General features: G+C 40.2%; 2 protein-coding genes across 3 annotated transcripts in view; both read right to left on the bottom strand.

Moving 5' to 3' along the window:
* LOC118335709 (B-cell receptor CD22-like) overlaps positions 1-3,533 on the bottom strand; it is a 7,353-nt gene extending 3,820 nt beyond the window's left edge. Inside the window, exons 1-5 of the mRNA XM_035672135.1 lie at positions 1,809-3,533; positions 1,659-1,711; positions 1,200-1,538; positions 888-1,112; positions 286-552 (exon numbers count right to left, since the gene is read on the bottom strand). Of these exons, the coding sequence (XP_035528028.1) occupies positions 286-552; positions 888-1,112; positions 1,200-1,538; positions 1,659-1,711; positions 1,809-1,924 (1,000 nt within the window). The 5' untranslated portion in view covers positions 1,925-3,533. The remainder of the gene's footprint in view (positions 1-285; positions 553-887; positions 1,113-1,199; positions 1,539-1,658; positions 1,712-1,808) is intronic.
* Positions 3,534-3,678: 145 nt separating this feature from the next.
* On the bottom strand, positions 3,679-13,796 carry si:dkey-33i11.1 (sialoadhesin). Of its 2 annotated transcripts, none has more exons than XM_035671984.1 (19): positions 13,547-13,796; positions 13,377-13,442; positions 12,453-12,551; positions 12,092-12,203; positions 11,861-12,006; positions 11,618-11,738; positions 10,826-10,962; positions 10,523-10,645; positions 10,125-10,271; positions 9,372-9,477; positions 8,855-9,018; positions 8,283-8,432; positions 7,983-8,114; positions 6,306-6,387; positions 5,998-6,046; positions 5,731-5,817; positions 5,457-5,590; positions 4,825-4,948; positions 3,679-4,353 (listed from the first exon to the last, which is right to left on the bottom strand). In XM_035671984.1, the coding sequence occupies exons 2-18, from the start codon at positions 13,423-13,425 to the stop codon at positions 4,846-4,848; spliced, it is 1,941 nt and encodes a 646-aa protein (XP_035527877.1). In that variant the 5' UTR covers positions 13,426-13,442; positions 13,547-13,796; the 3' UTR covers positions 3,679-4,353; positions 4,825-4,845. The 2 variants fall into 2 exon arrangements, with proteins under 2 accessions (XP_035527877.1, XP_035527876.1); XM_035671983.1 differs by having other exon boundaries at positions 3,679-4,411; positions 13,547-13,791.
* Positions 13,797-26,782: the final 12,986 nt, after the last annotated feature.

A 26,782-nucleotide genomic window follows, 5' to 3' on the forward strand; every position in this document is an offset into this window, starting at 1 on the left:
AAAAAAAATACATTTCTTTTATACACCAATTTTATTTTATTTTATAGACCGAAAATGTCTATTTATGTATGTTCTAATCAGTATGAACATTTTAGCAGCATTTCTTTCCTTTAACATCTTGTCCTGTCAGAATCTTTTTTTTTTTTTGTAGAAATTTTTGACAACCTCTTGAACGCAGCATGAAAACTTACTAACTCCTGTATCTCAGTAATGTGCGACACGGTTTCTGTAACAAAACACAGACATTTGAAGAGTCTTCTCAGTGTCACATGTCAGCATACTTACACTGGACATCAAGGTGAACCTCAGTTGAGTTAACGAAGTCGCCGATATTATTCCAGGCCTGACAGTGGTACAGTCCGCTGTGGCCGGGCTGGACGTCAGAGATGGTGTGATTCAGTCCTGAACTGATAAACTGCCTGTCTTTATACAGCCTGTATCCACTCTGTGTCACAGGTGGGTTGGCATCACTGCTGCAGGTGAGAGTCACCAGATTCCCTTTGACAACATCTCCAGATGGACTCATTGACAGTGTGACTTTTTTGGGAGCATCTGAAAGAGAGAAGAAGAGTTCACTTTCACAGTTGGTCAGTGAACACGTATTTCATTAAATTGTGCCTTAATTGTCACTTTTTTCAGTTGTTTTATTGTCCCACAAGAGTAATTCTTTTATGCAGGAAGCCTAAAAAACTAAATGAAAAAAAATATAACAAGCATTTCATTCCAGTTATATACAGGTGTTAAGTCAGTTGTTGATTTCACCCAATAAATAAACTATATTGACAAAAAGGAGACAGATTAAATGGTGACTTTTTGAGGTAACTGAGACACAGGAGCATTTCACAAGTTTAGCTTTGAAATGTGAAACATGTTATTCGTGTACTTACACTGAACATTTAGAGCCACAGAGGCTGATCTGACCGTCTCTTTTCCTAGGACGGCACAGTAGTATCTCCCAGCATCCTCTCTCCTGGCCTGGAAGACTGGATTTGGTACAGGCTCTCCATCTCTGAACCAGACTACCTCTAAAAGTGTAGAACAACCTGACGCACAGGTCAGACTGACATTATCTCCCTCTGTCACAGTGCTCGGCTGCACAACTGTGGTCAACTCTGATTCAGAAACAGAAGCAGAAAATCAATTAATTTTACTAGAACATATCTAATTCATGACAAATGTACCCATTATTTTGTCATTACCTGTTACGAACAAATGAGCAAATGTTTTACTCGTCCATCTGTTGAATGTTGTTGAAAAACTGAAAAAGTATTGTCCTTCATCAGCGTGTTGTACATTATTGATCTCCAGACTACAATTATTCCAGTAGTTGCCCACATATTTAAAGTGGCCTGGGGGTGAAGGGAGGCTTGACAGGTAAACCAGCCTCCACAGGCCAGACACACGCTTGGCTTTAGACCAGTTAACTGAAGTGACACTATGACCAACAGGATAGTCATACTTGCAGCTAATAACTACTGATGTCCCTCTCAAAGCACACTGACTTTTGAAGGTCACCCCCCAGTCTGCGCTCCAGACACCTGTGGGCAAAAATTAGACTGTATAAAATGTATTTCAAAGCTCAAAGCAAAAGTTAGATAATGATTTGATAACAGTCACCACATTTGCTATACATTAATTTACAGAAAGTGTTTCCTTACCTGGCATTATTACCAGAATAAGCAGAATCAGTTTTTCCATGATTAAAGTCAACCTGCAATATTGTCACAAAGGACACAGATTAATATACAGCAGAGCACTGAGAACAATATTCATAGTCAGTATTCATGTGTATTAAAGGCAGTACTCACCAACATAAGCAAGCTGACTTACTGCTTTGTACATTCCCAAGAGTGATTTTGTGAGTTAAAAAGCAGAACTGGGAGGGTGTCCCCTCCCTGTGTCCTTTCATCATATTGTCACACATTCAGAGTGCTGATAAAGTTAGAAAACCTCACATAATAAGATCTGAATCTGAACACACACACAAACATGCAAGGTATGTAGGACGTGGGGACAATAGATCCATTGGTCATCCACCAGGTTATTGATACACAACAAGAAACACTCAGTATATGCTCAGTAACCAGTAGCACGTGCACAGGGAAGTGGGGAATTTGCTGACAGTTTTTCCCGCCACACATTTCTAAATGTACCTAAGTGTTTGTAGGACATGTTGAAACTCAACAGATTGAATCAAACATTTTGTACTGGGGTATCACTGTCGGTAAAAAAGAGTGATGGTGCAATGAAACACCCAATGCAGTGGATGGATCATTTGAAGTGTGTATGGTACCTAGGATCTCCACAGGAATATCCACGGGTGAGAGAGGGTGAGTGAAATAAAGTTGGAAGATCTGTAGGAATTATATCTTGTGCCTTCAAGCAAAATATACTGGGTGGGATTTTTTGTGATCTGTCTATAGAGATTTGAAACCACCACAGGGTTTAGAGAGATAAACTGAAGGTTTCTTATTGAAAGTCCTTCTGCCCAGGAACCAAAAATCACTGCACTATAATCGAGCTTCTCTAAGTGGCCAACATGCCAGAAACAGCTGCTGTCAGTTTGTCATTGCTGACACAATCTATCCTTCACCACAGGGTGGTGTTATTGGATCATGCAACCAGTGTAGGCAATGACTTACACTCCATATAGGTGTGCATAAACCACTACATCAGTAGTGGAGGGTTGCTATGGATGATAGAAGAGCAAATAAAGTGAGAAAAGAGGAATAAAAACTGTCCAAATGGATGATTGTAACATCATTAATTATTATGACTATTTAGGTTTTTATTGTTGTCTGATCATAACTTTAAGCACATTACCCCACCAAATACTTCCTCTGCAGCTCCACATCAAGGGAGGAAATGTCACAATGTACATGTACATCATAGTGGCACATTTATTGCATCAAACATTTCCTCTGCAGAGGTCAGAGAACAAGAACAAAGTTGTGTCATTGTGTGGTTGTTTTTATACTCAGGTTTAACCAGCGGATTTATAGCCCTAATTCCAGTCAGTATTATTTACAGTGTCTGTGGTGTCCGATGCCACAATTGAACAATGATGAACACACCAACAACGTACCAACACCTTCTCTTCTGTGTCATTGTTAAAATGATCAAATGTGTTGGTAAAATTGTGCAACCCTCCGCTCCACATTAGTAATCACAAGGGATGAAACAGTTAATCAATAAATTACAAATAAATAGGCTGTATTAAATATATCTTTGTGAGAGTAACTTCTTTGCAGTATTTATTTTTATTATAAACTGGTCAAATTATATTTCACTATTAGTAGTGCATTAGAAAGAGGAGGGAGGGGAAAGAGAACTAGACATTTGATAGTCAAATTAATAGTTTGCTTTGGATTTAACAGAAACAACGAATGTGCAGGTTGATGTTTTTTTCTGTCTTTATTGCTACCTTTTTTGTTAGCAATGAAATGAAAGAAGCTACAAAGTTAATATATAGCATACCTTGGGTTGATTCCACTGACTGTATTGTGCTTTTGTTCTCTGAAATTTGTTTTGCCTTTATTAGAGAAAATAAAAATCACATTTTCCTACATTCCTACATTGCATCCCTCTACTGCTGACAAACGCTTTCCTCACTCTCAACACATTGATCATTTGTCCACACATTCAAACGTTTGCGAGCTGCAAAAATAATGAAAAAGCTATGATTTGTTCTACTGCAAGTGTTTGTTTTATTTTTATTTATTTTACATTATCTTCTGGCGTTGCTTAAGACAAATTTTATTGGAAGCAAGCTATATCAACTGAATAACTGTTGCAGCCTCAGCATTCAAAATGAACTATTCAGAACATTGTTGAATACAGTGTGGAAATATTTCATATTCTTTATAGATGTTAAACAATTCTCTACAGGTTTTATCCACTAACATATCATTTGTATTAGAGACAGATATGTTTGCATACAAATGATTTTCACTTTTCAGTGGTCGGAGGATACAAACGATGCCGTAGCAACCAGTGATACTGTGTCATCTATATTCATCTGCATCAAGTAAAAAGCAGCAGTAGATACAGCCCGTACTGTGGATATGAATGCAAGCAAAATGACAACCAGCAGTGTGAATGCTCACTTTTTCACTACTTTGTTTTCAAGCATTTCTGCTTCATCGGCAGCACACAGTGGTAAGATGCATATGGAAAAAAAGGGGAAAGACATGCAACACACTTTAGGAGATGGACTTGCAGTCAGGACCAGGACCACATGTTGTCCTTGTGGTCTGGTGAACTGTGGAGAATCCATAACAACACGTCTGACCCAGAACAGCGTAAGGCATCGTCAGAGTTCACAAGGAGCCGTTTCCTGTCCCACAATCCCCTCTGGGTGAATGGAAGCAAAGTGATTGGTTCATATGAGGAAGGCTGATGTGTTTTTCAGCTGAGGAATAACAGAGAATAACAAGAGCAGAAACACGAGTAAAGGTTGAAAACAGCAGAAGCCAACTGAATGCAAATGATCCTATTACAGCAGCAGAACACAATTTGATCTCAAGAATTTTAGAATTTCTGCATGGTTTGTTAATTGCACCACTGAGACTCTTTTTATTTTAACAGGTATCCTTTTGTGTGGCCTTTTTTCCTTCCAGGGGCACAACTTTACTGGATTATTATCTCATCCATTTTGAGCGTCCTACTGTATGTGGGGTGATCATAGCATTGACACAGGCCCCTGTATATGATATATAAAATTATAGGGACCATTTCGAGTAGAAAATACAAAAAACAGCTCAAATAAACTGAACAGAACCGTACCTCTGAGGCTTTTAAATGACAATAGTGAGAGTGTCATACCTGATTGCCTTTGTCCCCAGGTCAGTGGCGAGGCTGGGGCAGTAGAGTGTAAACAACTTTAGAGGAATCTTTCGGCTTTTTTTCACCGCCCAGTGGCACGTTGTGGACCTGCACCTGCTCTGCACTGAACCAACATCAACAACAAACAGAAACCATATGAGTTCATCTGGACATCTGACTCAGATCAAATCATAAAACACAGCTCTCCGTTTTGTTCCAGAACCACTGAAATGTTTTTAATGTCCAAAACTGGGATGAGGAATTTATTGTCCTCTCATAAACAGGAGAAGGTGTTGGATATCACAGAAGAAAGAGAGTAAAGACAGGAAAGGACGAGGCGTGGAAAGCGTAAGGAAGAGACTAGAGAGATGGTGACGACAGGAAGATAAAGAAGAAAGCAAGACTGCCTATGTAGTTGTAAAATAAAATCTGTGACATGTAGGACATGAAACAGTAGATTGCTGCTGTGGTCAACAGCTCAGTAGGGAGACAGATGTTGTAGTTGAGACAGAAACAGACGTAGAATGTTTCCCAGTGAACAAAAGGAGGAAGGAGAAAGGCAGAGACAGAGTAGTTCAGAGGAGAAGAAAAAGTGACTTGGAGGTAGTGTGATGGAGAAAGATCGCGTGTACCTGGACAACTTGGAGTAGTGGACAGTGATGTAGTTGGGGGCCGGGCTGTGACTTTCAACTTCTGTGATTGGTGGAGCATCCTTTAGAGGAACGATGGCAGGGTGGGAGCTGTCACTCAAGTCCTCTGGCTCCTCCTGCACACACACACACACACACACACACACACATACACATGCAGAGATACATCAGAAAGTTAGATCATTTGTAATATATTGTTATTCTTATCAAGAATTATATAAGACATTATATAAGACGTTTAGACTGAGTGGTGTACCGGTATGTCGGACATCTTGCCCTTTCTCACTGGAAAGGTCTGTTGGGCTGACTCATAGAACATGGTGTCAGCTGTCACTGACGGACGCTGGGGTCACACACACAAACACAGGCACACACACAGAGAGAATAAGGGAAAAAGTAAAACTGAGGGTCATTTTTTAATGAACTGACTTAATTATTGTATTAAAAGCATGTTTTTGAACTGTCAACTGCAGGTTAGACAAAAACTAAAATGAAACGTAATAGAACTATGAGTATACTTTACCTTGTTTGCTACATCTCCTGACTCGATGTCTACTCTGTGCATGTTCTTACTATGAAGACACAGGAATAATATTATTCAACCATAACCAAGTGATGACTCCTACCACAAAAGTAATGCAAATAAACCATGAAACTGGCTGTAGGAAGATCAACCTCAAGAAAATAAATCCCTAAAATATTAAAATATTGAATAAACTGATGCTGAACTTGAAAATTAGCTACAATGGACACAAAATTATTGTATAGTCCTCCTAAAAAATAGAATTAAGTGAAATTAGTCCATCTAACAGTGAGAAAACAGCGTATCACCTGATCATAATGGCGACTGTGAGAGTGATGAGTCCAGCAGACACGCCTACTGCTGACGCCAAGGCAATGACCTTAAGACGACCTGTCAGTGGGAGGTTAACAGAGGTTATCAGCATGACTAGAAACAGGAAGAAAGAAGAGGGAGTCAGGGTCAACATGAGATGAATAAAAATAGAAGTGCTGCAAGCTAAAAAAAATAACATCAGACATAAAAATAGAAAGTGAACAGGGAGAGCTGTGCATCATCTTGCAGTCGTCTAGACTTGTGTTTCCAGTTCTGATTTCCAAACCTAACTCCACTTCTTCAGCTGTCTAGACTCAAATAGTAGTTTTCCACAACACCTCATCACCCCTTCCTCTCCCCTTGTAGCGAAAGGGCTTTACATGACTCACCATGACTCATAGAAAAACAGTCAGAAATCATGAGAGCATACACAATGAAGACAAGGGCCTGGACCTCATGCTGCGATAGTGACAGGTTTCTTCACTCATCATTTCAATCACACAGAACCCAGTCCAAACATCCCCTCTGCTATAATCTCAGAGAAACACTTCAAACCATTTTGGAGCAATTGCCTCAGATAATTAGAAGCATAGATGTAAAACTGAGGCTGGGGTGTTTCACTAACCTCATCAGTGACACCTCATCTCTTCCATTACACCTTTAAAAGGGACAATGCGTTCACAATGAAAACTCATAGCAAGAGAAAAGTCAGGGTATAATCCAGTAAACACAGGGGTGTGTCAGTGGGCAGCAGAGATGAACCACTAAAGGCTTTTAGACTGAGTGTAAATGTAATTCTGACACCTTCACAACTCATGAAAATCGCCACATAATAAATTCCATTGTAAGATTTTTTGTCTTAAAGGTTGCTATAATTTTAAAGAGCTCACAGCATGAAGTCTCCTCATTCTTTAAGCAAGTGTCAAAACCATACTGTAAAGTAATCCATTACATTTTCATAGAAATAGTTCCCAGTTTTACTACTTTCTACTGCCAGTTGATATAAGTAATTCAGCATATTACCACTTCATTATTTTTTTTATAATGTTGGCTGCATTCAATAGTCTACCTAGTGTTGGGAAGCTATTGCCAAGGAAAAATCCTTCCAAGGTCTAAAGCCTTGCTTTTATAGGGTATATATGTACAGTTAAATGCTAACATTAACATGCTAACATGCTTACAATAACAATGCTAACATGCTGATGTTTAGCAAGTAAAATGTCCAACATCTTAGTTTAGCATGTCAGCATACCAATTAGCAACATTTGGTAAGTAGCTCTAAACATAAAGTACAACTGATGCTCATTAGCTTTGCAGGTATTTGGTCATAAACCAAAGTACTGACAAATTTAACTTGATTATGCTACAGTTATTTAAAATGATTACAATTCATCCTGAAGGGGACATGGATATCAGTACTAAATTTCATAGCAATCCATCCAATAACTTTCAAGACATTTGACCCAAAACCACAAATGTGAACCTCATGGTAGCGCTACATTAAACATGAATGTACAAAATTTCATGGCAATCTGTTTGATAGTTGTTGAGATATTTCACTGTAGAGCTGTACTAACAACCAAAATGTTTTCTTCTTGTTTTGCCACAGCACAGAGACACACAGACAGCAGTGTGAAGGATATAGAAGAGTCCATGCATAAATCATTATGTACCTCTGACTCGTACAGTGAGGACGGGAGAGCTGTGGGCTCCAATTCGATTCCTGGCCTCACAGTAGTACTGACCGCTCTCTCCAGGGCCGACCTCTGAGAAGGTGAAGACAGGACCAGACTTTGTGCCCCATGCTGTGCAGAAAGGGAGAAGATCCACTTACTGTTTCAGAAAAACCGACAGAGGCACACAGAGCCTGAGACACCTTACTGACTACGGCCATTTACCACAGGTTATAGAGTAAGGTATTTATGATTTTGTAATGTTAACCTTGAGGGGAACCACATTTTTACGATGCTAACATTGTACAGAGCCCCCGTCCAGAGATAAGCGGTGCCATGTGAAGTTGTCCACTGCTGGGTTGGCCTGACTGCTGCAGGTCAAGGTCAAAGGCCGGCCAGCGTCCACCACACTGGAGGGACGAGCCAGAACTGAGGTGTTCTTAGGTGGGTCTGAAGAGAGAGGAAGAGGAAGCAAAGTTTTGTCATGTAAATTTAACATGACAATGATATGAATTCAGTAAAATTATGAAGGAAGTTAGGGTTTGTAGATGGACCACCTGTTGTTCTGGTGAGTTTGGGAACCCCGTGATCAAATGATATATTGTTTACAATATACAGTACATTTAGGTTTAACAAAGAGTACAGTTACAATGCCTGAAGACATATGGAAAGTCTTTCTTTCTCAAAAATCTCAAAGACAAATAGAAGACTAAACATAGACACTTTAGAGGTATTTATGTGTAGATATCAGCGAAGCATGTCCCTCAGATAAATATTAGTATTTATTACAAACAGACAAACCTAGCCCAGAGAAAAAATCCTCTCAATCCCAAACATGTCATGCACGAGCAAACAACACACCCACTACTTACAAAGTATAGTGAGTGTAGCAACAGGAGAGGTTTGGTATCCTAACCGGTTCCACGCTTTACAGTAGTACTGACCAGCATGGTGAGCACGCACTAACGGGAATGCCAGGTTCTGGACGGTTCCTTTAGCCAACACCTGGTCACCTAGGATACGATACCAAGCATACCTGCAGGAGCGAGGATGGTGAAGATGCTGATGATAAAAATTATTGTAAGACTGCATAGTTTGCAATAATATAATCCTTGGTCCTTAATAATCAGATTATTTAACACTTGGTGTAATAAAGTTGAATATTTATCATTATTTAAATCTTTGTTCCATATTGCCCAGTCCTTATTAATGACTCCTTAAAGGAAAGTAAGTCTAAATAAAAAAAGTTAAGAAATTAGATAGAAAAAGAGATGACATGACAAATACAAGAATGATGATAATGATGACAAAATCCACAAAAACACCTGTAAGAACTATGATAAGGAAAACAATATGAACAATAAAAATATACAAATGTATTGCTCCTACCTGCTGGCTGGGGGGTGGGCGTGGCTGACACAGCTCAGGTTTACATATGAGCCTTCTCTGATGTCACCTAGAGGACTCACGAGCACACGCGTGTTCTTTGGAGAGTCTGAACAGGCAAACAGATGGAGAGAAAAACAGAAGCATCATTAATATTATGTTTATTTGAGGTTCAGTAAATGCAATTATTGATTCCTTTTCACAGCTTCTCATAAAAGAATGTAGAGTTTAATGAGTGGCTAATAATGTAAACAATCTGCAGACCTTTCAGTTTTAAGTAGGAGACAGTCAGACATACAAATATTCAGTCAATTATAAACAGCAGTAAATGCTTATGACTGAGTAGGTGGGACCAGGAAAAGCTTCTTATTTTTGCTTGGAAAATTGAAAATCAAGATAGTTGCAGGTTCATTTTCAGTCGACAGACTAATCTAGACTAGAGACTAATAATTTCCATTTGATGCATGTTCTTAGAAACAAAAGTAAAGTATGATAAATCAGCAGTTTGTATCACTTCCTACTGAATCCACATGAGTCCTCTCATTATGACTACAGTTTCTAACAGTTTCCTAATCAGTTTAACCCAGACTAACCTTTTACAAATTTACACAACAGGACGTAAGATATAAATATACATCCAGACCTAATATAGGTTTTACAAAGGTCTTTTACTCTCAAAATTTAATTCTGATCAAAGTGCAAGTGCTTGAAGTCGACCCAAGACACACTGCCTGTGAAAACATCCAACAAACTTACAAGTGACATTGAGTAGAAGTGGTTTGGAGCGGTCTGTTCCCAGTGAGTTACGTGCTACACAGAAGTACTCTCCTCTGTCTGTGTATCTGAGGTGGGACAGGTGGAGCTGAGGCCTAAAGCTGTCTGGGATGCTGCCACTGTCCATGTCTGGAGAGAAGACAGAGACACATGTGCAGATTAGTGTGCACATTAATTCACATTATGAGCATGAAAAAACATTTACATGCTGCACTTGAAAAATAAGTCCTGCAATCCTAGAAGAAAACTTGATCCTCTGCTTCAACAAATCATTAAAGGAGCTACACTTGTCCAACTGCAGGAGGAAATTCACATTACAGTGTATGTCACCACCATCACTCAGCTCATTTCTACAACACGCTGTCAATGCTGTCCTGTACCTTTGAACCATGCAAAGCTCTCCACAGGTGGAGCTGCGTCGCTACGGCAGGTCAGAGTGACCGCCCCCCCCTCTGACACGTCCGCTACTGGGGAGACTGCTATGGAGGTGGAATTAGGAGCGTCTGGAAGGGGAAGAGAGGGAGAACAGGAGGGAGTGAAAAAAAGGATATATTAAATAATGCAGTTTAAATACAGTTTACACTTTATTAAATCTAAGAATATTCTTCTATATGAAAATCTCCCTCTGAAAACATGTTTGTGTGTTTTGTTTTGGTTGGTTTGATTGGTTTTAATGTACTCACGTCCCAGAGCCAGGGAGAGGGATGGTGACTGGACATTCTGTGGTGGGATTGGTCGACAGGTGTATGCTCCGGCATGCTGCTGGTCAAAGCGGTTGATAATCATCCACTTGTCATAGGAACCGAGGTTTAGTCCGTTCCTGTGTGCAGAGCAGCGTGTCATATCTAAAGTGTAGCACAGTGGTTTCCAGCCCATTTCATTAAGGGACCCCATTTCCAATCATTGAGTAAACCGACAACCCCCGACTGACATATTTTATAGATATTGTATTCATAGCATAACAATAACAGCTGATAAACTGTCCCAAACAGTGAACGCAATAACTGCAGGAAGTTTGTTTAAAACAAGAGATTTGGATGCATTTTGAGCAGATTATTATATTATTATATATACTGTGAATATCAGAGTAGAGATCTTTTAGTACCTTTTAATACAATTCTGTCTGTATTATGCTTTTTTTTCATTTTTAACAATCATACATACTTAAGAGGCAAATTCAGTGTTTTATTCTCCCTAATGATTGGCCATTGTTCTATTAGATCTTTTGGTTGTTTCTCTGTACTGCCTAATGCAGGATGAGGCTGTTTATCATAGAGTGAAGGCTCTGTGAATATAACTTTAGATTCAGGTCTTCACAGTGCCCTTATGCTGGGAGATCTTTTCCAAGGTTATATTTCTAAATAATAATAGGTTGGGAATCAGAAGTGTAGCAGACAGTGTACTGTTAAATATTAACTACAATAAGCTCTCAACCGCTGAAAGCAATAATACATCCACATGTACATTAAACACACCTGTACAGTGCAAGACTCCTTCCAGGAGATGCACATCCTCTGGCCTGGCAGCCAACAAACACAGTCTCTCCGAAGCCAAACATGTTGCTGGGCCTTGCTGGATGCACCTGAACCTGAAGGTCTGAAATACACACACACATTCATACCTTCACAAAAACACTGGCTGCATGAATCCAGCACAGGAATCAATACCTCTTTGTTATAGCAGAGACGTTACAGCAGTTTTAGTTTGAACAGTCATACCTGTGACATCGAGAGTGATTGTGTTAGGGGAGGTCCATCTCCCCAGTGGTTGGTCTGTCTCAAACCGGAAGTGGTACTCGCCTGCATCACTCAGCTTCACAACCCGAATCTGGACTGAACAGCTGGAATAGCTGCCCCCGATGTAGCTGGAACCAGTGATTCATTTGTCATACATTTATGCATTATTTCATTATTTTACATTAGAGTATGCCAGCTGTGTGTTTCTCATACCGTGTACGTCCACGGTATGACAGGCTAATCTGGTTTGGGTCGGTGTGGTGAGCGAACTCCCTACGACCTTCTGAAGACACACGGAACCACATGACCCGCTTCATGGTGTGACCTGTAAAGAGAAAGCCACAGCATAACTCCAAACTCAGAAGAAAAATGATGGAGGATGAAAAAAGCAGCAAAATATTATAAAGCTTTAGATTATTTAACTAATTTTAAGTGTTTGATCTTGCACACATGTAGAATCCAGAGCATTTTATTGCTTTATTAATCAGTATAGAAAGTAAAAACTAGATTTTCAAAATACCAAAACGAAATGACTAAAAATATAATAGAGAGGATTTATGTATTGATTTCATACCTGATGGGTAGTCATAACGACAGGGCAAAGTCACAGTTGTTCCTGCCCACACACAGATCTCCCTCCTGGAAAATGACACACTCCACCTGCTCTCGATACCTGAAGGATGATTGAAGGGCACAAATATGCAAAATCATAAACAGCAAAAAATCACAAATGCAGCAAGTTCATTCACACATGCATGGCTTATAAAAAATAAAACCCACACGCACACAAACACAAACACCAAACATTTCTTATGTATAACCTAAAAATGTATACAAAGCAAGCTGATAGATAAAAGTCTCTACGCTCTGTCTTTCCACACCATTTGTTCTCATACTTTGATGAAGAACCAGTTCAGTGATCAGCATCCATAACTACTGACTGTCACATCCACAGATTGCCTGCCATAGAAAATAAGCTACCAAAAGTTTAGGGAATACACACTTAAAGACTAAAAGAAGTGTAAGTTTAAACTGCCAACAAGTTAAAGTTTTCCTCCAATGTGGCTCCTCAGAGAAAAACTTGTCAAACCACAGCTCTGATCAGCCCAGAGAATGACACATAAAACTGAAGCAGTGAGAATGAGCCCTGGTGTGCAGCCGTGGTGTCGTCCTGTGCTGCTAACTGCCTGCCTGGCTGACTACCTTGCACAAAAGGCAATCAATACTTATAAATAACTTGAGCGTAAAGGCAAGGGCACCTGGCTGCAGGACCTTATGTGCATAATGGATCCCATAAGTCATTTTAACTGTTGTTTTACAGTATGTGTGGCACATCTATGATATATCTGTACATACAGTACAAATATTTGACAATTAAGGAGCCTGTCAGTTCTCATCCCCTTAACTAATAAGAATATACTTATTAAGTTTAGTAAGTTTTACACCTCTTGATGAATTTCTTTAGAAGTTCTGATGTATTTTTGTGTTTCTCTCTTACCTGGTAAAGCTGTAAGGATGGTGCCCAGGACTAACGCACCTGCCAACATCTCCGCTGACGCGAGCTCTGTAATGTCACCGGAGGAGGAGAAAAGCACAGAGAGACAGAGAGGTGAACAAAAAATATATCAGAATAAACAGCATCCAGCTGAATACATTTAAAGCACTCACCCCTTAAAATATCTTCATTCAGTCAAGTCAGTCAGACAGAACAGGGTTTGAGGGATGCGTGCGACCTGAACAGTGATGGAGTGATTTTTTTTGAGCGATGAGAGTTGGGTGGTAGGAAATGGGAGGAGGAGTGGAAGGGGCAGAAGGAGGAGGATGAGGAAGAGGAAGTATGTGTGTGCTTTCAAAGAAACTTCAGCTACGTTCCTGTATACTGTCTTTTAAACTTTTCTATTTTCACTTTTTCCCACTTCTCCCTCTGAAACAGTTTCTAAGGTCAATGATGTCATGAGTCTGGTTTCCCTTTGTGTTATTGTGAAAATGTGACATCCTTGTGATCATGTCAATTGAACAATTGTCTCTTCTAACTGAATGTCATTAACCTGCCGTCAGTGAAATATGTTATCAAGCAATCTCAAGTTACAGCTAAAGATTAAGTGCTGCTTTGTCTCAAAGTGTCCCAAAGAGGCATTTATTAGGAACGTCATCAGGCGGCAACCATAACCATAATCTCTTTACTGTCTGCTATGTAACAAAGCATAAAATGACATAAAACTAATAATACATGTTAACTAATCAGTTATTGGCTCTTGATTGTTTATCAGAGCAACAGCACTATTAAAGGAGATTGTCATTCTTGTTGGGGGGAGTTATGTCACTAGCTAGTTGCTAATTTTGTATGTTTTCTGTTTAGCCCTGGGCAGGTAGTATACAGCTTTATCAGAGGATTAACTATAAATCCAAAATAATGAGCTGAAAGATGCTAAAATGCTTCATAAAGCTGAGGGGAACTGCAGAGACAGTTGATAATTCTCTGTGGGTTCATCTCTATAAGTGACAATCTTCACATTAATCACAGTTATTTGACCCATTGTTCATATAAAAATATTGATGAGTGCAGCTTTAAGGGTGAAGTTGCAGATTGCAACTAATTGAACACCGCTGATGACCTGGGAATGAGAATAGTATATAGTTATCTATCTGTAGATAAAAACGTTTCATTCTAAGGTAACAAAAATTTAACGATTCCTATATTCAGGTGATTATACGCTAATGAAAACACACTTATGAATATTATATTCCACTTCTGCCAACAGATCCTCCTCAATGTTACACACTGGACCTTTAACTACATATTCATTCTGATCAATAAACATATACACTGTTCTGTGATAAAAAAAAAACGGTAAAAGCGAGTGAGTCTTTACTCTCCTCGACATTGTCACAATATTGTTGCATACTCTGACCATCATGATTGACTGATTGTTAAAAAGACAGACATCTATGGGTCATTTGTAATATGAATTCAGGCTTGTTGGCGTACATTAACATACATAAGTCAAGCAGACATGGACTCGGCAGCCCAGATGTCCTCTCATCCACTGCTCTAATTGAGAATTGTTGGCACATAAAATTACCCGCAACCAGACGTGGGGAGGTTCGAGACCTCTCAGTCAACTGTGTCCACTTAGCCTGATGAGTCTAAATGACTTTAACATCCTACCCTGCCACAACTTGGCCAATAGATGTCAGTTTAGCATCACGACTCGGCCAATTGGCTACTTACCCCAGCTTTGACCCAAGAGTAATGATGATGTACAGTTTAACATTTCAGTCAATCTCTATTCAAAGGCATCCAAGTCAGGGAATGAAGAGAGGGTTAACTTCAAGGTTTCAGAGATGATATCTTGATCTACATGTGGAAATAAATGCTGTCGTTTTACTTATTAGCCGTAAAATATGATGGTTGGGGTTTATTATTTTGACAGTAGAGGTAAGTAGGCAGAAAAAGATGGAAGAAACAAGGGTATAACGTACAACACAGATCCTTTTCTGAAGTGGTACTGTGGTACCATTAACCATTAGGCTTAGGACGCCCTCTAAAACAACATAATTTTGTTCAAGAGGTCTGCATTATGTTTAGTGGGGAATCGGAACTCAACTTTAAATGGCGACACTAATAAGGAACAGAAATTCTCTGGTTGGGAAAGTTACCTTCAAAATATAATCAAAATCCTCAGGATATGAGGTTAAATGAACAATATATTCCAGTTCACAGATTGCTAGGTTGGATTATGGGTTGGGACCCAAAATGGGTCGCAGGCCCTCCTCTAGTGGGTCTCCACATGACAAGAACGCTCGTATGATTTAATGATCCTGGATCCCAGTAAAAAAAAAAGTAATTTTGGTTCCTGGCTGAAAAGTTTTAAGAACCTTCCCCCTCCAAATACTGTCTGTATTATGTTGAGTAAGAAGAGTGGTGGGCTTTGAGCTTAACCTGTAACCACAGAATGACTTCAAAAGGATCACGGCACACTAATAGGTCAAAGCCTGATGTAATCTTAATCGAAAGCAGACCGGACTAAACGAATGAAGAGAAACAGATGGATGGAGCTAGATTAAGTGTGACTGACCACAAACAGAGAGAGAAAGAGGGTGAGAGAGGGAGGAATGAGAAAGTTTGAAGGGGAAGGGATTATAGGGGGGAGAGACAAAACACGATGAGGTAAGGTTGCTAAGCAGGAAATAAAGAAAAGACAGACAAGAGACGAAGGAGAGGAAGTTGGGAGGAAAAGGAGGAAGAACGAAAGGTTTAAAAGAAAAGTGTTAGGTTTGTCAGAGGAGGGGGAAAGAGGAAGACAAATGGAAAAAATTGTGAGAGGGAGCAATAGACAAACGTATGACAGCGTATCCAACCCTTACGGTGGGGAAGGTATCCATGCACTGACCGCAGCCTCTAGGCCAGATGAAGTGTGACCGTCTGGTGGTCAGACTGGACCTGAAGATTTTCCGCTGTTGCAAAACACTTCCTGCCTGCTGTTTTCATGTAATGTGACCGCTCACAGTTTGCTCCCCTGCCATACTTTAAGTTGTACAATATGTTATTTCTATGTTACTTCTTATGCCCACAGATTAGACTCTTGGCTCTTCAGGCCCTCCAGCCTTGGACGGACTCCACATAAGCAAATAATGATTCGACTGTCCAACATGTGTTAGTCTTCAGTTTGAGTGGTGCTCTCCACGGGGGAAGTCTGGGCAAGAATGACGATGATCAGAGCTACAATCATATCTGACAAGGTGATGTGTTGTTCCTGTGCTGTCTTTTAGGAGCTCTACTTGATGACTTGATGAGCCGGATTTTTGCCAAGAGAATCACTGAATCAACGGGGAATTAAATGAGAGAAATAAAAAGAAACTACGAGAGAGAAATAAGGAGTTATTTTTTTGTTAAAGTGATACATCTTATCAATAAAACACACAGTATTTAGCCTCTTAGACACTTGACTTTCATATTCAAGCCAAACCAAACACTTGATGAATTTTTAAAACTCTTAAATCTTTGAAGCCTATTGGAGCTCCATTAAATTTACCCTGGTTTTGCTCATTCCTGTCCCATTCACAAACTCTGCTGCAGGGTCGGATTTCTGCTCCTTGTCTGCCAGAGACCTGTCTGTGGCTGCTGTGGTATTCCACGCTGAATGAGTCATGTCTGGTGGTTATTATGGGCAGGCGTTTGGCTCCCCCCCGTCTCTCACCCCGTCTAGTGGCAGCAGACAAAATTACATCTTTTTTTGAGCCTCGTCCAACCGAGCTGACTAAGATGAGGTTCTCAGTTAACCAGGCTAGATGAGTTAAGGACACATTTTTGGTTAGTGGTGTAAGAATTGCTTATGCTTATGGTTATATTGTGCTTTATTGAGGCCAAAATAAAAAATAGTAGTGTCCCTTTAAATCTGAAAATCAAGAGAACTCAGGCGTACGTCTACACTCTATGTCAGAGCCTCAGAAACTGTCTTATCAATCAATCATCTAGCTACCTTGAGCGTGGGGCTAAGAGGTGTAGGAGGTGTTATTTATATGCATAAGCTCAGTCTCTCTTTCACCAAACGTACCACACAGCAGTTTTACCTGCAGACTGGATAGAAAGACAAAGCATTTATTCTTATTTGGCCAGGCTACAGGGTGAGATCTTTGACACTGAATATTTTGGGAAATATGTATATTCACTTTCCTGAGATACATAAGAAGATCGATCTAATGTCTGTATGGTGAATATGTGTTAGCAGCTGGTTAGTTTACCTTAGCATAAAGACTGAAATCATATCTCTTATATAGAGTCTTGACTTGACCAGTGCCAGGAAAAGAAATAGTCATATTTCTTTGGTGGCACATAACCCCCCGTAAAACCACAATGTATCATTTTTACACTTAGTTTAAACAAATGAGACATAATATAAGGTAATAAGTGAGCGTTAGAGGTGATGATAGTTGATTTTATTACTTTTGGACAAAAACAGTCTCACTATTTTCAGTCATTACGCTATGCTAAGCTAACCAGCTACTGGTGGTAGCTTGATATTTATCACAGGAGGGAAATTAACTCTCAGCAAGAAAGTAAATCAGCAAACAATTCTGTTAATATTTTGTGATGATGACACTGACATGTGTCATCAAATATCAACATGTTTGCTGAGTATGTTGAACCGTTTTAGGCGACTATAAGAAACAAACAGTTTGTCAGTGCGCAGCTCCTGTGGAGCTGTTCAGAGTCATAGCTTAAAGATTCACAGTCTGTAGATGTGAGGAAACGAAGAGCACACCTTGTTCACTTCTACTGTCCAGATTTTCCCTGCTGGGAGTCTTTATCTCAGCCGTCAGTCGCACAAACGTTCTACTGAGAGCCAAATGACTCTCTGTCTCTGTAGATCTTGTGTTTTCAAATATGAGTAAAAGCCGTTTCCTGGTTAAAGACTGAGAGAGAACATGTGTGTCTTCTGCATGTATGAGAAAGAGAGGCAGTGTGTGGGAGTCTGTGTGTGTGTGTGTGTGTGTGCCTGTGATGGTTTTACCATGTGCAGAGTCCCTGTATGGGACTGAATGAAGTCGGATATGAAGGAACCTGTCAGGTCTGGGCTACTGTCGGAAACCCTCCTTCTATTACCTCCTCCTTCTCTTCCGCTTCATCCTGCTTTTTACGTCTGAAGATTGTACAAGACATCCAGGCTATATATATTGTTGTTAAGTTAGTATGTTAGCCTATATAATTTTAAAGTTACAATGTATCATTTGGCAAATGTTAAAAACAAATGTTAACATTTTTATCCTACCGCTACTTCAAAATGTTTCATATTGCTGTTAAAAAAATCTCTGCAAGAACTGGTTAAAGGTCCAGTGTGTAACAATAAGGAGAATATATTGTCATAAATAAGATATAATATTCACAGGTATGTTTTCATTAGTGTACAATCACCTGAAAAGAAGAATTGTTGTGTTTTTGGAGTGTGGAGTTCGCCATATTGAACTGCCATGTTTCTACAGTAGCCCAGAAAGGACAAACCAAACACAGGCTTTCAACATCCAAGTTCTCAGCCCGTTCTAATTCCCTGGTTGTCAAATACAGACACGAGTCTGTGAGTCAGTTGCAAACTGCAACTTCACTGCTAAATACCACTAGATCCTACACACTGGTCCTTTATTGAGAGATAGACGATTTATTGCCCTCAATAGAGGGGATTTGTTTTCACAGCCTGTACACACTTTAAGAGTGTAATAGTAAGGCTTTAGAGTACTGGGAACTTCAGAGACAACAAACCTCACTGAAGTTAATCCACAAGCCCAACAACATCTGATAATCTGACAGTTTTAAAAGCACAGTCTGATTAATATTATTTTGTAGTCTGTCCTTCATCTGCAGGAGATATATAATGTGATAATTTGTCATTAGGGACCCAAACAAAGTCTTGAATAAACATATTATTGTTGGACAGATTAAAAGAAAAAAACGAAATAATCATTAGCTTTATTTGAATGTTAGCCTGTTTGCTAAACATTAAAACTTCTGTTAAACTAAAATTCCTCAACAATGTAGCAATAGTGAGTAAAATGTTATAATGTGGCTGAAAAACAGCATTTTAATTTAATTACCAAATGGCTTTCTGGATGCTTACATTCTTCATTTGAACCAAAAACACCCACTAAATGCTTCAGTAACTATTCCTCTGGGTTTTAATTGGTGCCAGGTTGATTTTCTGGGCACTACTGTCTGTATTAGGCTTTAAAAACATAATCACTACCACAAGATGACTTCTCAAGACAAACCGTTAATAAAATGTATAATCACAGTTTGTTTTGTTGCTTGGGAACAAATGAATATGTAACACAAGGAGTGTCTGAATGGTGTGAGGCCTGTAACATGCTTTTGAGCACATAACTGTACAACAAATCACCTTTGTGAAGCTTATTATGTTTTTAGAGTCAACTATGGTAACTTTTTAGGTCGTAATTGTGGGTGCCACTATTGACTGAACTGTTGAATACTTGAAAAAAACTTGAAAACGAATTGAATTACTGTCAGAGATCTTACTTTACAAACAATGCAATGTTTTAGTTTGGAAGCCCAAAATATCTACAGATGTACTCCAAACTTTGGGTTGGTACAGAGGGGGAGCAATCAGATTTGGATGGTGTCCAGTCCCACCCTGGCAGCCCTGTGGCTACGCCCCTGGTTTCGCATCGTCCACATGGAACAAGCTCAGTCCAGGACTTTCCTGCAATCCCAACCCCAATCCTAACCTTAACCCAAACCCTATAATTAGTTTTTTTGGAAAGAAAATGGTCCACACAAGTCATTTTCTGGTAATTGACTGCAAGTTTAAATGGTCACAGACACACACACACACACACACACAAATTCTCATATACACAGTGGTCGTGCAGCTGCGGCGTGTGTGATAATGAGACAATCCGTGGAGGGACTCATCTGGATTGTGTTATATCATCTCCCTGGAAACGATCCACAGCTCTAAAATAGGAGTGTTTGCTCCCAGTCAGCTGCAGCATGATGTCATCCAATATAATTCCTACAATCAAGGAAAAAAAAAAAGATATTTGATGACATGTGAATGTGCAAAGAACAGTGGTTTCCTTAAATACGAAGATTCTTGTGGTGCAGACTAATTCAGAGCTCTGTCTGCAGCTAATGTTTGTCTACACAGAGACTTGCCATAAACAGAAAAACTTGTTGCCTGAGCCCTTGCACCTGTCTCTTATTTTCTCAAGTGGATGAGCAGCTAAAAAAAAGAGAAAAAGATTTTTTTATATTTTGTAAAACACATTAATTATTAGTCTGTTTCTGTTGCTGTGATGCACAGGTAGAGCGAAACAAAAAGTACAAAACTGTTCATATACATGAAATCAGTACCTCAGTCTGGTATTTCACAGGGTCTTCCAGGTGTTCCACCTTTCTAATGAGTTTCACTAAGCTACTGACTTCATAGCACTCACAAGGTGTCCCCCCCTGCTGTGGCTTGTATTACTAACTCCACATCTGGATGGGGCAGTTTTACAGTACATTTACAGTTTTACAGTAGAACCATATGCAGACAAAATACTTATAATTGCACACATCAGAGACGTTCACAATAGACCTTCATTTCAATATATCTGCCACTTATGTGTCATATCTTTTTATATTATCTGATTAGGAAACTGCTGGTTTGTAGGTTTGAAAGTCAAAATAATGAGGTTTTTCTGTGAGAGGATGTGAATCTATATGAATGTGAGCATGACCGTGTCACTCTCGCCTTAAAAGAGCCTCAGATTGGCCCGGGTCTGGTCTGTTTCCAGAGCAATAGCTTTATTAAAGACTGCATCTGTGTGTGTGTGTGTGTGTATGTGTGTGTGTGGTTTACTAGCCGGCTGTGGTGGTTCTCAGGGGACAGCCCTCTCCAGCTGCTGCTTTACAAGACTGTAACATCAAACACACACATACACACACACTTAACACAAAGGTTTGACTTCACACATCTTTCACTTCAACCCTCAGCCTCCCTTAACAAGTTCATCAAATGAACTCTTCTCCTCACTTCTTCCATTCCCGACATACCACTGCTCTTTACTCACACACCTCCTGCTGAGCCTCTCCATTCTTTCTCAGATACAGTAAAATGTGTACACAGTACAAGAATAGTTAATTAAGTGGCTTTTTTCATGTAAAATGTACTGAATATTTAATGCAATATTCCTGTGTATGTGGTTAGATAAGTATTAGCGCAACAGGTGTACCTGTAGGTGACCCTGACCTTTGACCTATGGGAGGACAAGCAAAAAGTGTCTCAGTCTTCAACCCCCCTGCTGCCCAATAATTGAAGTGATACTTTTAAAGAAGGATTGTTTTTCACTCTTACGTCTGGTCTGTGAAAGTCACTTCCCTGCAGCACCACAGTAGTACAGTCATAAAATGCAGAATGAAGTATGAAATGTTTGGACTTGACCTGACAATAAAACTGCCTTTGCACTTTAATATTTATTTGTATTACACCTCCAATTCAACTTTTTCCAAAGTCAAACCTTTGGAAAATATTGGACATTTAAGTAGAAGTCTTAAAACCAGTTAGTGTGCTGGAAATCAGCTAGTTACCAGTTTGTTACTTAGTGTTGAGTATGTTTAGTGTTTAAGTGGAGCCTCATATGTGAAGTCTCTGCTGGTTGCCTTTCAACGTCACTCTGACAACAAGTCTTCAGGAAATCACTGTTACACAACCATTTCATTACCTTTGGGCGGAGCCACGCTAGCCGTTTCCCCCTGTTTACAGTCATTGTGCTAAGCTAAGCTAACTGTGATGGTGCTAGCTTCATATTTAGCATATAGCCATGAGAGATGTTTCAGGCTTCTCATCTGACTCCCAGAGAGAAAGCGAATAAGGTAATTTCTGAAAATGTCAAATTATTCCTTTAAGCTTCAGTTCATCACCTCCGTGGTTGAAGATTTACAGCATCATAAGTGGGTGAAACTGTTTGTCAAAAGGAGGCTCTTCTGTTGTCATTTCAGCAGGTGTTACATACAAACCTTGCCCATAGGTCAGAAATGCCTACAGTCCAAGCAAGTAGATGTTTTTTGTTTGTTTTCATATTTTTCTGTCAATGTTTTTCTATATATTGTATTTCTGTTTCTCTCTCAGTATCTTTCTTTCTAAGTGCCAATTGTAAGAACTGCCTGTAGTTTTCAGACTTGGTGGCAAGTTTGTGCCAGAGGGCTCTTTACCACCTCCTACCCCTGGTCTTTTTCTGTCACACTCTCTGCTGCTCCCCCTTTTTTGTTTCCCCCTCTTTCTCTCTCTCTCTCTCTCTTAGTGATGTGAGCTCCCTGGCATCTGAAGCAGCCAGTCATTACACCATGGAACGTAGTGGAGCCAACCAGAGCCTCAAGGGTTTGGAAAACTATAGTGTGAACCATTTTATTTATTGTTACCTTTCAGATGATGTCCATTTATCATGAACGACCCTGTTATTTTTGAGTTATTTGTTCCTCAAGGAGACCAGATTCTTGATGTCAATGGTTGAGACACTTAACTGCTTTCAAAAAACTTTTGTTATTCAGTTTGTGTGTTTGTCTCGGTGAGTTCAAACTGCCCAACTGCTGCATTCAAGTGTGGCTCTGGAAATGATTGCAGCCAGGGTACAACAGTGCAGGACAGCCGGGATTGGCTCATATAACCAGTCGGGGAAAACATATAACCCAGAAAAAAAAAGTGGTAAGCAGAGATCGTGGCAGATGAAGGGAAGAAGAAAAAGCGACTGGGAGAGTTTAAGAGAAAGTTAAAAATACAGAGCGAGAGGTGAGCTGGTGAGTGAGTCAGGTGGTCAGACTCGTTCCTGCCACCTCATTAGTGGTGATGACATCACAGCTGATTTCTCTTTTAGTCCGCTACTAACGCTCCACCGCTCCTCTGTTACAGGAGAGGTAGAGCTGCTACTGGCCAGAGTCTTTAACTGCAGAGTCTGGGGAGCTGCTTTTATGTCGTCAATAACTCAGAGCGAGTAAAAAGGAGGCTGGATCTGCTCTGATTGCAGAAGCCTTTTTCGAGCTGAGTAATCACAGCCCAGATTTTTTAATATCAGTTACTCCACATCATGAATGGACTGTAGGCCAGCTGCAGCTGTCTGTATTGAACTGATTTAGTCGTAACAAAGCCTTTAACAGTTTCCCTCAAGGATATGGCTCATTTTAATGTCTATAGAGCTTTCAAAAGTGTTTATACTGCAACAAAGCAAATATCTTATAGGTTACCGACCAGCAATGCTTCAAAAACTGGCACTCAGTCACCTCCTTATACCTGTGTTTAGTGTTTCTCCTTTCTTTTTTGTGTCCAACATTCACTCAACAGGAAACAGAGGCCTAATAGTCAAGGTTCTGATTGGATGCAGAAAAGTGACTACGCAGAAAAAAAGCAGTCTGGCTATGTAACTGAGTACACTTCGCACATCATTTACTGTGATATTCACATGAAATACAGCACTATACAGAATTATCATCAATTCAGGCTTAGGAGGTTTCTCACATCAAAACTATAACAAAAGACGAAGTTTGATGAAGAAAGATTGATTTGTTGAAATAGAGTTGCAGTCTTCGCCGCCATTGGCACTACAGTCAGCTTCTCCCAGTTAGTGTTCCCTCAGTGTTCATTGTTCAGAAGGTTATAACCGGGAGACGAATTAGGTCTCCTCCTCTCCAAAACAAGCTGACCAGGTGATTAAAACCGGTAAAAACACTGAATACAATAGTTTTTCCGATGCTCAAAGGGGATATGACGCCATTGACAGGCAACTGGTGTTAATAAAAGAGTAATCATAAGACACACCTCTCTTACAACAATCACCAACTCTGGTTAGGTTGAAATAAACCCTTAATTCACAGAATTAGATGATAAAAAAGAGTAGTTCACATGCACTAACATATACATGCAGAACGGACAAAGCACAGACAGACTCCGATAGCAACACAGACAAAGGGAGTGTGACGTCACTCTCTGCTCAGGACACCATGACTCCACTATATCTTTACATAGCAACTGACTAACCTAATTGATGACAGTAAAATGGGACAGCAACATTTCATTGTACACCTAAAAAACAAAGGTTTTTGCCCCAGATTTACATAAATATAAATTATAAAGTGACTAAATGCATGGGATATTGTTGCTCTCGCACATCCAAACAAGACAGAAAAAGAGAATGGTGATCAACCATATTAGATTTGTGTTCTGATTTGAATCCCCAGACAAACAGTGACACAACTCTTTCCTGACTCTTGATTTGTACTGTAGGTGAGATGGCCCTGAGGGATGGACTTCACCCTCAGTTGCCCCAGTGGAAATACTCAGTGTAGGTGTGAATGTGTGTAATTACTTTATTCTAAAGCAGAGAGCATCTGCGACAAAAAAACCCTAAAGGTTAAACAGCAACTCAGACAAGCTGCAGTAGAAAAGAAGCAAATTACAAATGAACACCAGATAATGGATTGGAAACAGACTTCCACCCCTCAAAGTTTCTTTTATTGCCCCAGTGTGTTCACAAATACTGCAAGATTCAAACAAACTAGAAGAGACACCCTCATGCAGCAGGGCTCAGATGTATGACGACAGCCTTCAGACGCACTCAGACAAACGAGATAAAAGTCGCACAGTCTTTAATTTCCCAGCATTTGTTTCATTGTTTTACAGTGTTCTGAGGGATGTCGAATCAAACAATAGCTTTTTACTATGTGTTTGAACCCAGTGCACCACGAGCGTGTTTGTGAGAAACTCTATCATAAAACGGGATATGAACGGAAAAAACTGCCTGAAAAAAAGAGAGCGAGCACGGTTTCAACTGATGTCTTCCAGTTGTGTGACCTCTCTTTCCTTCTCCGTCTTTTTTCTGTCTCTCTGCCTCTCTCGGTTTAATAAGGCCAGCTGTAGAGTCTGGCTCTCTTGGGAAACACAGTAGAGTGTGGCTGGAGCTGAGGCTGAATGAGCCTGAAATTGGGGCTGGTGGTGGTGGTGGGGGTGCAAGTTGGGGGGCGAGCACTTCCGACCATTTTCCCCATGCAATACACCATGCAGTCTGGAGCATTGGCAGGCCGCCCCCAGCTCTCTCCCCTTCGTCTTCTTTCCCTCCCTCCTTCATTTCCTTCCTTTCCATCCTACTTTTTCTTCCTCTGTCTCACAACCACTGCCTCCATCTCCTTTTCCCTCCTGCTTTCCACCATCACACCTTATTCCCTTCCTTTTCCTATTCTTCTTCAGGCTGTCCTTCTTTCTGTCTCGCTGCAGACAGTTACGTTTCGTTATGACCCCCTCCAGACGTCTGCTCAGTGGCACCATAACAAGTCTAGAAACTCTTCCCCTCTCCCCTCCTTCTATCACTTTCAGAGCAGGCTAGAAACGACCGTCCAAGGACTACGATAAATAGCTCAGTTCCTTGGAGTCTCTCTCCCCCTCTAGACGCCTGCTCTGTGGTACCGTATCGCGTCCAGACCTGCTTCCGAGTTTTGACAGGTCCCTGACCCACGCCAGAGCGGTTCAGCTGGGTTGGGGCCGTGTGTGTGTGTATATGTGTGTTTGTATTAGTATGTGTGTGTGAGCGAGCTTGGGCCCGGCTAAGTTGGTGGGTGTTTTTCATCAGACTAATGAATAATACGTCTGAGCTGAGAGAAGAGTATCAAGCGAGAGGAGAAGAGGAGGCGAAAGCAGGGGGGAGGAGAGGGGAGGGGTAATGACTATCAGATGGTGTTCAACTACTGTGCTGCTGCCGCCACTGCTGCTGCTGCTGCTGCTGTGTCCTTAAAGGAGAACACCACTCAATTTTAAAAATTTAGATAAGTGATTATTATTATCTGGAACTGTGCAACCATCATTGTGAAAAAGAAGAATTAAGAGTTTAACTTGTAATTTTACAAGTGACAGCAGACTGAATGTGCACATCCCAATGGACTGATTTACTCTTTGGTCTAACCTTGGAAAGTTCATTTGAAGGGGCTATAATCTGTAGTTTTCAGTGAAAAAGCTCTAAAATCCCACTGAACACTACTTGCTGACAAAGACAGAGTTAGCGATTAGCTGGTGAACTTTGTGGAGCAGCTACAGGAACAGATATTTACCTTAAGAGTCGGCAAACACCAAAACAGCAGTCGTTGTCTATCAGCTGTGGAACACCAGTCGGCTGAGCCCGTTTAGCCTGGTTATTCAAGCTCCTGTAGAATCGCTGCTCTTTGACTGGTAAACACAAATAAGAGACAAGAGCTGGAGGAACCTCCCAGGACTGTATGCTGAAATTGTTCAACTAAAGTCAGGTAAAAAGCAACTACTAATGCTACAGGAGTGTTTAACTTGGTCACAGAGAATACAGAGTTTGAGCATATGGTTCTTGAACTCTGCTATAATGTGTCTTCACGTGTGCATATTAATCAGTCTGTTGTGT

This window comes from Morone saxatilis, unplaced genomic scaffold, assembly GCF_004916995.1.
Source record: "Morone saxatilis isolate NCDOM2014 unplaced genomic scaffold, NCSU_SB_2.0 Contig24, whole genome shotgun sequence".
Taxonomy (NCBI): Eukaryota; Metazoa; Chordata; class Actinopteri; family Moronidae; genus Morone; species Morone saxatilis.

Excerpts from the sequence above, each read along its gene's own strand:
- si:dkey-33i11.1 (XM_035671984.1), bottom strand. The coding sequence starts at position 13,425 with ATGTTGGCAGGTGCGTTAGTCCTGGGCACCATCCTTACAGCTTTACCA. Across the intron at positions 12,204-12,452 it reads TCGTTATGACTACCCATCAG|GTCACACCATGAAGCGGGTC; the intron begins GTATGAAATCAA and ends TTCTCTTTACAG. Across the intron at positions 12,007-12,091 it reads TCATACCGTGGACGTACACG|CTACATCGGGGGCAGCTATT; the intron begins GTATGAGAAACA and ends CACTGGTTCCAG.